At 53.4% G+C, this 11,793-nt stretch overlaps 1 protein-coding gene across 1 annotated transcript; it reads left to right on the top strand.

Annotated features, from left to right (window-relative positions):
- Positions 1-2,933: 2,933 nt before the first annotated feature.
- On the top strand, positions 2,934-7,730 carry LOC144123719 (uncharacterized). Its single transcript, XM_077656494.1, is given in 3 exon segments — positions 2,934-5,647; positions 7,076-7,561; positions 7,564-7,730. Coding segments are annotated over 3 exon segments (3,024 nt in total). The 5' UTR covers positions 2,934-3,276.
- Positions 7,731-11,793: the final 4,063 nt, after the last annotated feature.

Raw genomic sequence — 11,793 nt, 5'->3', positions numbered from 1 at the left:
GCAAGATCGGTCCACAAATATTTTTCTGCCTCAAAGCCCCCATTTACTGCTTCCTATATATGTTTTACTCTCTCTGTTCGAATGGTTCATGGTTGCAAAGTGATCTAATTCAGTTGTGCATTTCTTCTTCTGCGTCTTTTTGTTGAATCCTTTTTATGTGTGTTTCTCCTTCCTTGTGTTATCACTTTTGTTAAAAATTTTGCTTGCTTCAGGTAGCAAGCTATGTTTTGTAATAAGTGTTATGCTGTATCAAACCTTTTTAAGCTCATATTTTGATTGTCCAATAAAATACAAATTTTGGACTTCATTAATTCATTTAATCAGCTGAATGGAAGAAAGTGCAACTCGGCGAGGCGGTCGCGAGGGTCGACTCGGCATCTCGGTAAATGGTAAGTTTGCGAGGTACACTCAATCTTACAGAGGCATGGCCTTACACTTCACCACCCTTAAGCGCAAATGTTTTAAACCTAACACTGCGCCTCCTAAACCCGGCTATGGGTCCTTACGCTCGCACAACAGCACTCGATCGAGACAGCAGCGGGGTCGGTAGATCCACTGGGTCCATATCGGAGAAAACTTGCACGCAGTTGACATATCGCTCGCACAGCGTACAGTAAACATATGGTAAGCTTAAGACTGCTTCGCGTATCGCTTTGCTGACGGATACCATCGCATGCGGCGCGGCTTCCTTGGCACTGCACGCTTCGATGAGCACACCGCGGCCCACGCATATCGGTCGCCACCAGTTGTGACCGTCATGCATAGGGGAATGTAGACGCAACGGGTATGCTTACAAGGACACGGTCTGGACGAGTTTGTATTTATTCGTGGTTAAAACAGCGCGGGAAAAATACACAAAAATGAAGGAACACGCAGAACACGTATTCACACACAAAACAATTAAGCGCCGACTCGCACTTTTTCTTCCCGCGCTGCTGTAACCATAAACCAGCGTGTCACCGTCGTCTATCGCTTTATGAGCCGTCGACACTGTCAATTTCTCCTTGGAACAAGGCTAGCAGCGTTGAGGGACGCAACCGCACAAAGCCGAAAGAGAATAGCGCCAAGCCAAGCCTTTTCAGAGAAAGCTGTCGCGGGCTTCCAAAACAACCGCTTTCGTCAAGACGGCATCCTGAATGAACTAAGCGCACAGCAATGAAGACCAGCACCGACTACAGGCCTCTGGAACTTTGTGCCTCCCGCGGACCACAACGATTGAATAAAATTGCGAATTTCCAACTCTACTCGACCGGTCTGCCGACATGGGTGATGCGTGAACCAGACGACGCCGCTGCGCCCAACGCTGCTATTGGCTTGCGCCATCGGCCAACAAATCCCAGTAGGCCTTGCAAAACCACGTGACTTCCTGCACGTTTTTTTGTCAAGCGGCTTGGACTGCGAGGGCCTCTCCTATGTTTTCCTTCCTCCGTGACTCCCACGGCTTTTTGAAACGTCCACGTCCGGTTGCCAGCCACGGCGGTCGAATTTCGATGGATTCGAAATTCTTGAGGCCCGTGTAGCGTGCGATGTCAGTGCTCGTTAAAGAACCCCAGACGCTTGAAATTTCCGGAGCCCTTCACTACGGCATCCCTTATTCCCACGTTAAACCCCCACGAACCAAACTGCATCGGGTGACCGCAACTATTGCCAGAGTCCTCCGCTTCCTTTGCTATTTCAGGGATAAAAAATATTGTCCAACGGCAATGCAATACCTTCCTGTGTATTGTTTTTAGAAGCTTTGAAGAGCTAATTTTCCTTAAACCGCGACGATATTGAGAATATAATTCAATAATCCTTAATGCTGACAGGCGGAGCGAGGAAAGGCACCTAATTCTGAAGTAAGGGCGCTGCAAACTGTACTACATCAAACGAACACACTCTCCCTTAAAATAATCGCTCGAGAATATACCATTACATCGTTCTATCGTTACTGTCCAACGCGCATAAATTAAGAAGCATTTCATCAGTGACTGTACATTATTTCTCCTTAAAACCTCCTGTAAAATAAGGGGGAATAACGGCAGTGAGAATTCAAGGATGTGCCCTGTAGAGCCGCTGAGCTCAAGAGGCAGGTGTTCCCTCCGGCCGGTGAGCTGTTTGCCGACACGGAAACGCCGACAAGTGCCCGCGCCAAGGTGCTGGCCTGGTACTCGTTACTGGGTGATAGCGCGGCGGCATGTGTCGTCCCATAAACGACCCTTTCCCCCGCAGCGCGTTCCGGGAAACGCTCCCTTTCTTTTCTTTGCGCGGGCGGCGGTGCCGACCCCGCGTATTCACCGTGGGAGCGAGCGGCGCCGCTTCTGGGCGACGCGCGGCAAGCCGGGAGCACGAGCGGCGAAGAGAGATGAGCACCTCGATTACGCACACGGCCCCGAACTTGCAGACAACGCTGGCGACGGGACGACCCATCTATTGGCCATTCGTTATGTCTCTGCTGGCCGACGCCGTTCCCAGGAAAAGGGGACAAATGACAGTTCTGTGAGTGTGCTGATGTGCCTGCCTCGAATTGTCAGCGCAGTCCGACTTCCTGAGGGGAAGGTGCTGTGTACGACTGCGCTTGCTTTTCTTGTTTTGTGCTTTCTTTTGTGGGTCACGTGGGTCTCGCTGGAAGCACGGTGTGCCCGCCTAAATGCCCAGCTATTGGCGACTTCTACGACCCAATCAGCGATGAGCTGAGGGGTTAAGAGACGATGTTGGCGGGAAGCTAGGGGTTCTCGCCAGGAGCTTTTGACAGGGAGAGCTCTGGCGGCTCCACTCTGTTGTTGATCTCCCTTTGTCCTGTTCTGTCTAAACTCTATCATCCATGTTACTCTAATCTCACCTGTATAAAGTTTTGTTTGTTCGTCCAAAGGCGAAAATCGTCATCCTCCTTCGATCAACTGCCAATCAGAATTCCGGGCCGTAACGACAACGAGACGGCCTGACCTCGCTACGCAACAGCAAGCGAGGAAGAAAAGAACCTCAACTGGCGCAGCCGACAGGATTGGCAGCCATCGCATCCGGCTCGAGCGAAGACCCAGAGGTGTCGGGTCCTGAACACCGGAAGACAGCGCTCGACGGACCGTCAGCGACAGCGGAACTGCGTGACAGCGGAGCTTCAGAGGCACTGGGACCCAGGGACCTTCGGGGTACAGTCGTCCCAAGCGGCCTGCAGGGAGTGGCTTCACGGCAGGGAGCAGCAGAGCGCACCGACGGGAGCGAGCGTCGACGCAACACTGGTGAGCGGGATTTCTTACGATTCGCTAGAGGTCTCTCGGCTCGAATTTAAAGGGGTGTATGGTTAGGACGCGGGGCATGATGGCGAGCACGGCGGACAGTGAGACAGAGGAGAGCGGCATGACACCGAAAACATCCACAGATGAAACATCTAACCTAGGGGAAAGCAGAGCGCCCCCGGGAGGGACAGCTCAAGTCGAGACAGGCGGTGAGCTCCCCGGGGTAGCTGCTGATATAGAACCGGATTCTTATGCTTTGCGGCGCCTAGAGCTAGATTTTGAGCTGCAAAGACTCAAACTGGAGGCAGAGGAGCGCATAGCGATGAGGAGGGCTGAACTGGAGTTTGGGGGTGCCAGGCAGTCCCCACCTGTCTCGGATGGGAGCGGGCAGCGGCAGACAGGCCTGGACCCGACCACTCAGTGTGCTAAAGTCCTTAAGGGACTAAGGCTGCCAGCCGACTCAGATGTACCTATGTGGTTTGATGAAGTCGAACGGATGTTTGCGACTTACAACGTCCCCGATTCCAGTAGGGTGCACTTGATTATTCCGACTCTAACGGAGCGGGTGAGGTACTTGTTGCGTGGACTGGGAGACGAAGCGTGCCGTGATTACGAGGCGGTGAAGGCGGTGGTCTTGAGTGAGCTTCAGCTAAGCCCGCCCGAGTATTTAGAGAGGTTCGAAGGAGCGTCTAAACGGAAGGATGAAACATGGGCACAGTTCGCATCAAGGGTAAAAACCTATTTCGAGTATTACCTCCGTTCAAGACAAGCGAGCTCCAAGGAGGAAGTGGTTTCGCTCATAGTAGCTGACCGAATGAAGGCGAGCCTTAGTGCGGAAGGCCTTGAGCACATTCGCTTACGCGAGGGCGAGAAATGGCTTAGGCCAGATGAGGTTGCGCGGGCGATGCAAACTTTCGAGCAGGCGAAAGGAAAGAACCGCGCAGTGAGACAGGCGAGCGCACAGCCAGCAAGCAAAGAACAGGCTGGGCCACGCAGCGCGTCGCTGGCCCCATCACGGGCTGCACACGACGGGAAACGGCAGCCCACATGCTACGTATGTCGAGCTGCAGGTCATCTCGCTAAAGACTGCCCGCGAGTCATTCAAAAGAAAGACGATAACCGTAGAGACGCCCGGGCAAACGCGGTGACAATAGCAGACTCAGGGACTGTCAGGGACGCCCCGGCGAGTCACTTGGTGAACGTTTTGGTCGCAGAAATCAAGGTGCCTCAGCGAGAGGAAATACGAAAGTCCAGGCTGCAACAAGTGCAGCTGGACTGCGCTGGCGTACCCACCGTGGCCATACTGGATACCGGCAGCGAGGTCACCGTTGTGAGGGAGGACCTCGTGCCGAACACGTATCGTGAAACAACGGGCAACATTAGGTTAGTGGCAGCCTTCGGAAACACAATCGAAGCAAAATTAGTAAGTCTCCCCATCGGTCTGAGGTCGTCCGCGTTACTGTTAGAGCCGCAAAAAGTGCGGATTATTTGTGCACTGACCAATAAGCTCGCCGAAGGAGTGGACTGTCTTCTGTCTAAAGAAGACTGGGAGCTGTTATCACAAGGCAGCCAGGGTGAAGCAGTGACAGTCTTTGCTGAGACCCCTAAATCTGACGCGACAATTGGCCAGCCCGGTAGCGAGTTTGGTACAGGAAACGAAACGGTATCTGAGGCGACTATACTTGAAACAAGTGCGGAAGCCCCGCCGGCCGAATTTCGGGATGAGGAAGTGACGGACGCACCGCAGACTCTCAGCCAGCGGGAGAAATTTCGTGCAGCGCATGTGAGCGACGAAAGTCTCCGAAAGGCTTCGTCTGACGCGAAATCCGGAAAGGGGGGCATGTTCATATCGGAGGGACTGCTGTACCACTGGGACACGATCGCTGGTGCCAGGGTTAAGCAGTTGGTGTTGCCCTGCGAAAGACGTCAGGAGGTACTGCTGCTGGCGCATGAGTCCCTGTGGGGAGGCCATCTCGGGGCCAGGAAAACAAGGGCAAGGATAAAATACAGCTTTTATTGGCCTGGCCTCGAACAGGAAGTGAATCAGCACTGTAAAACATGTCACGGGTGCCAAATCCGATCAGACAGGTCGATCCGAGATAGGGTGCCTATCACTCCCCTCACTAGGCCGGAACACCCGTTCCAGGTGGTTAACGTTGATATAATAGGGCCGATTGACGTGCCTTCCGCGCGAGGGCACAAGTATGCACATTTCCTGGTGGACCTATGTACGCGATGGCCTGAAGTGATTTGCTTGCGTTCACTAACAGCAAGAGCGACGTGCGACGCGTTGCTGACAGTGTTTAGTCGCACAGGTGTACCCGAGGTCATATGTAGCGATCAGGGAACAAACTTTACCTCGCAGCTCACACAGGCGTTACTCGCTAGGCTGGGATGTTCGCCCCGCTTTTCTACGCCGGAACATCCAGAGAGCAACGGGACCGTCGAGAGGTGGAACCGCGTACTCAAGAACATGATATTTCATGTTATGGGAAAGGACGCCAAAAACTGGGACAAACTAATCCCATTCGTGCTGTGGGCATACAGGGAGGTCCCCCACGACACAACAGGCGTGGCCCCGTTTCGTTTGCTTTACGGCAGGAATCCGACCGGACCGCTCGCGATCCTGCAGCGCACGTGGACGGGTGAGATACGGGTCTCAAGTACACTCAGAGAGGCGCCCGCGAAATACCTTCAGCAGCTTCGCGAACAGATGGAGATAGCGGCTGAGGTAGCAGGACTAACGGCTACCGCTCGCCAAGGTAGCTACGCTCAGGCATACAACAGGGCTACACGTGTTAAGAGCTTCAATGTCGGCGACAAGGTGCTTTTGTTCGACACAGATCGTGGCGTCAAGCTCTCACCGAAATGGCTGGGGCCGTTCCCAGTGGTAGGACGAGAGAGACAAAATTCTTACCGCATCGATACTGGGGCGCGAAAGACGTCTGTTGTACATGCCAACCGGCTCCGGCCATATTACGCGCGAGTCAGTCACGTAGGCGTAGTGTTCGATGAAGATGAGGAGTTTGGAAACGTAGAGTACGCGCCTTGCGCGGAAGCCGGAATTCAAGGACGAACTCCGATTGAAGCAACAAAAATGGCCCATCTCAAAGAAGAACAACGTTCCGAAATAGCGGAGCTCTTCGCGAGGTACCCAGAGGTGTTTAGCGAAACCCCCGGGATCGCGGAAGTGGGAACCCATCGGATCGTGCTCGAGGACGGTTACAGACCCAAACGAGCCTTCCCGTATCGAGTGCCCGAACTTCTCAGGAAGGAGGTCAGCCGCCAAGTGGAGGAGCTATTAGAGCTAGGGCTGATATACCCAGTCGAAAGCGACTGCGCGCATCCCGTGGTATGCGTGGGTAAAAAGGATGGCTCGGTCCGTCTATGTGTTGATTGCAGAGCCCTCAACGCTGGGACGAAAACAGACGCTTTTCCTATGATGCACGCCCAGGAACTCATCATGAAAGTAGGCAAGTCGAACTTTATCACTGTGGTAGATTTACGACGCGGTTATTGGCAGGTTCCGGTAGAACAAGAGAGCCAGCACTTAACGGCCTTCGTGACGCATGACGGCCAGTACGCCTGGCGCGTCATGCCTTTCGGACTAAAAAATGCTGCAGCAACGTTCCAAAGAATGATGAACGTACTTCTGTCCAAGCACCAAGGGTATGCCACGGCGTACCTTGACGATGTCGCGATCTTTTCGCAGTCATGGTCAGAGCATCTCGAGCATTTGGAGTCAATCATGAGTCTTTTACGTGAGGCTAAGCTGAAAGTAAGTAGTCAAAAGTGTCAGATTGGCCAGGCGCGCATAAGGTATTTGGGGCACGTGGTGGGAGGAGGCACGCACGGACCAGACCCTGACAAACTCGCCGCTATACGGGACATACACGCGCCAACGACAAGAAAGGAGCTCCGTAGCTTTCTTGGGCTTTGCGGATACTACCGTGAGTACGTGAAAGGTTACGCGGAAGTCGCCTCACCACTGACAGCTCTCACGAAGCGTGGAGTACGAAACCCAATCCCTTGGTCAGACGAAGCCCAACGGGCGTTCGAGCAAATGAGAATGTCAGTCTGTCGTGCAACTATGCTGAGCACTCCGGATCTTAACAAGCCTTATTGGCTGTCCACAGATGCGTCTGAGATCGCAGCTGGCGCCTGTCTGGCACAAATGGACGATGGTGGTCGGGAGAGGCCGACTGCCTTCGCCAGCCACCGCTTTACTCCGACACAGTCAAGGTGGTCGACAATCGAGCGCGAGGCTTTCGCCGTTATCTGGGCGCTGAAAAAATTTGACTACTGGGTATTTGGGGCGGAAATAAATGTCGTCTCCGACCATAACCCTCTTATTTGACCGCGTGCACGCCGCATGGGGCAAAGCTGACGAGGTGGGCTCTCGCACTGCAGCGCTACAACGTAGCGATCACCCACCGGAAAGGGGCCAACAATGCGAATGCGGACGCGTTGTATCGCCTCCCCAACGTAACATGGGAGGGAGCAGATCGAGCCTGAGCCCCCCGGCGAACGTGAACGTTCCCGCAAGCCAGTGTGTATGTGCTCCTTTTGTGTTTTGTGTCCGCGCTGGTGCCGTGAAAACTGCCCTACTCCTACTCAAGACTGCGGGACTGAAACGGGCGAGAAGGAGGAGGGACAATGTGAAAGACGCCCGTACCCCAGCGTATTTGTGTGGTGCGTTTTTTTTTGCATGAACTCAGTGTCTCATTTGTCATATTTTCGGCTAGTCTGTGGTAATAGCCCAGATATCCTCTTGAGGGGGAAGTTGTAGAGCCGCTGAGCTCAAGAGGCAGGTGTTCCCGCCGGCCGGCGAGCTGTTTGCCGACACGGAGACGCCGACAAGTGCCCGCGCCAAGGTGCTGACCTGGTACTCGTTACTGGGTGATAGCGCGGGGGCAAGTGTCGTCCCGTAAACGACCCTTTCCCCCGCAGCGCGTTCCGGGAAACGCTCCCTTTCTTTTCTTTGCGAGGGCGGCGGTGCCGACCCCGCGTATTCACCATGGGAGCGAGCGGCGCCGCTTCTGGGCGACGCGCGGGAAGCCGGGAGCACGAGCTGCGAAGAGAGATGAGCACCTCGATTACGCACACGGCCCCGAACTTGCAGACAACGCTGGCGACGGGACGACCCATCTATTGGCCATTCGTTATGTCTCTGCTGGCCGACGCCGTTTCCAGGAAAAGGGGACAAATGACAGTTCTGTGCGTGTGCTGATGTGCCTGCCTCGAATTGTCAGCGCAGTCCGACTTCCTGAGGAGAAGGTGCTGTGTACGACTGCGCTTGCTTTTCTTGTTTTGTGCTTTCTTTTGTGGGTCACGTGGGTCTCGCTGGAAGCACGGTGGGCCCGCCTAAATGCCCAGCTATTGGCGACTTCTACGACCCAATCAGCGATGAGCTGAGGGGTTAAGAGACGATGTTGGCGGGAAGCTAGGGGTTCTCGCCAGGAGCTTTTGACAGGGAGAGCTCTGGCGGCTCCACTCTGTTGTTGATCTCCCTTTGTCCTGTTCTGTCTAAACTCTATCATCCATGTTACTCTAATCTCACCTGTATAAAGTTTTGTTTGTTCGTCCAAAGACGAAAATCGTCATCCTCCTTCGCTCAACTGCCAATCAGAATTCCGGGCCGTAACGACAACGAGACGGCCTGACCTCGCTACGCAACAGCAAGCGAGGAAGAAAAGAACCCCAACTGTGCCCATCTCTCAGAAACATGATTAGAAGAGTCTCAAAGATCATGGTTCTCGCGAAAGCAATAAGGTTTTTAAAGCGCGAGTGGAGAATTTATGCTTTAAACCAATGGCCCTTTGTGTTCTTGGATGCTAGAGCAAGCTACACTTGGCAAGAGTGCAACCAATATAGACATGACCGTGAAATTGGTTTCTGTTTCACTTTTTACCCATTTTGCCCGGAGGCGGCGGAAAATCATCCGGGCAGCAAACAACTGTGTGCGCCGGTATGTCGGCGTCAGGATAAACAGTCAGGATAACGCGGCGCGGCCGTTTGCCTTGCCATTTGAATTCAGTTTATTTCTCGATCGCTTTTGTGCCGTTTTCAAATAATGTTTATACTTGGAGTTAATTAGCGGTTAGTTCCACTTCTCCATTTTCCCGTTGGCACAGTACAACGCCCATGCCTCGCTCACTAGCATCACACTGAACAACGAACCCTTTTGTGTAGTCTGGCCATCGTAGCACAGGCTGGCTTTTTAAGGCGCTCTTTAGGCCGCTAAAAGCTCTTTCCTTTGTCTCGCTCCAGACGACTGTTTGGGGCTCTGTTTTTCTTAGAGCATCCGTCAGGGGGGCCGCGATATCGGAGTACCTGGGGATGTACCTCTGATAGTAGCCGGCGACACCTAAGAACGACCGAATATCGGTCTTCGTGCGCGGTTGCGGGAAGTCTCGCACAGCGGCCACCTTTATTTCAGAGGGGCGGCGACGACCCTGTCCAATCACGTGACCGAGGTAGACAACCTCGGCCTGTGCTAATTGGCACTTGGGAGCCTTGACTGTCAAGCCCGCTTCGCGCAGGCGGGTTAGCACTGCCCGCAAGTGTGCCATATGCTCAGACCAGGATGCGGAGAATATCGCTACGTCGTCTAAATACGGTAAAGCGAATTCTTCCTGCCCCGCAACACTTTGTCCATGAGGCTTGAAAAACAGTATGGCGCGTTCTTCAAACCAAAACTCAAAACTTTAGGACGGAATGTTCCCATTGGTGAAACGAACGCCGCATACCTACTAGCCTCTTCTGTAAGTGGAACCTGCCAATAACCCCTGACAACATCTAGGGTGGAAATAAACTGAGCGCTACTAACTTTCTCAAGGCGCTCCTCGATGTTAGGGATCGAATAAATTTGATCCTTAGTGATGGAATTAAGCATGCGGTAGTCGACGCAAAGACGAGGTTCCTTGCCCGGTACCTCAAATAAAATCAAAAGGGAGGTATAATCACTCTCACCCGCCTCAATAACACCGAGCTGTAGCATTTTCTTTACCTCAGCCTCCATAATATCGCGCTGGCGGGGTGACACCCGGTACGCCTTGGATCGTACTGGCTCTGGGGAGGTAAGTTCTATATCATGAGTAAGGAGAGAAGTCCTACCAGGCCTCTCAGAGAACTGACCTTGAAACTCTTGTAAGAGTTGGTGTAGTTCGGTTTTCTGCTCAGGCGACAGCGGTGCTTTACTGAGTAAGTCACTAATGACCTGATCAGTGTCTTCCCTGTTCGTCACTGAGCTTAGTCCCGGAAGCTCGACCGGAAGCTCTTCTAACTTTCCCGTGTCGGGCATTTCCTCTCCAGTACCTGGTGCCTTCAACGCTACAGGCTCAATTTTATTGAGTTCGGACGTGCTCTGAATATCAGCTTGCTGCGCCTCCGACCCTTTTTCATTGTTCGACAACATCGGCCCCGCAACTACCGCCTTTGCAGCGAGGTCCCGAACTCTCGATCTGGTTAAGGCCTGAACGCTAGCCTCACCAAACAAAAGCCCCTTCTCGCGCAGGAGGTGATCGGACCTGTTCGAAAATAGGTACAGGTACTGGGGGGGCAGCATAGATGACACTACGGCCTCCGTCTCAAGTGCTCCGAAAGGTCCTTCAATAAGCACCTTTGCTACGGGCAGACACACGCTATGAGCTTCCACGGCTTGCTTGATCCATGCGCACTCGCCCGTGAACATATCGGGTTCTACGTAAGAGGGGTGAACTACATCCATTGTAGCTGCGGAATCACGAAGCACTCGGCACTCTTTCCCGTTCACGAGGAAGTCTCGCATGTAAGGCTCGAGAAGCTTCATGTTCTCGTCAGTGCTACATAATGACAAACACACGACTTCTCTTTTTGTTTCTGGACACTGCGCCGAAAAGTGACCCAGCTTCTGGCACGTATAACACACGCGCGCTTGCCTCGTCTCGAACCGCTTTCTGCGTTCGGCTTCGGCTGCCGCCGTCTCCTTACGTTCGGTCGGACTGCTTTCACTCGCATCCGCACTACGTGTGTCCCCCCTTGCTCTCATGGGTGTGAACTTCGGCCTCTCAGACTTGGAGCCAAATTCACCCTTTTGACCGTCCTTAGCTCCGCGAGCCCGACGCGTCACAAACTCCTCGGCTAGCTCGGCGGCTTTAGCCACTGTACTAACGTCTGGCCTATCCAAGACCCATTACCGCACGTTCTCAGGTAACCGACTATAAAACTGTTCCAGCCCGAAACACTGCAGAATTTTCTCGTGGTCACCAAACGCTTTCTCTTCTTTGAGCCACTCCTGCATGTTTGACATAAGCCTGTAGGCAAACTCTGTATATGACTCACTTCTGCCTTTTTCATTTTCCCGAAACTTCCGACGGAACGCCTCCGCTGACAGCCTGTACTTTTTTAGCAGTCTCGATTTCACTTGGTCGAAATCCTCTGCCTCCTCTCTCTTCAAGCGAGCGACTACGTCGGCCGCCTCGCCGGGTAACAAAGTGAGCAAGCGCTATGGCCACGTTTCCCGAGAGAACCCCTGCTTCTCGCACGTTCGCTCAAAGTTAACCAGGAACAAACCAATGTCGTCTCCAAGCTTAAACGG

Source organism: Amblyomma americanum, chromosome 3 (genome assembly GCF_052857255.1).
Source record: "Amblyomma americanum isolate KBUSLIRL-KWMA chromosome 3, ASM5285725v1, whole genome shotgun sequence".
In the NCBI taxonomy this organism is placed as follows: Eukaryota; Metazoa; Arthropoda; class Arachnida; order Ixodida; family Ixodidae; genus Amblyomma; species Amblyomma americanum.
Note: the sequence above shows the minus strand (reverse complement) of the source record. Positions and strands in the feature narration are given on the sequence as shown.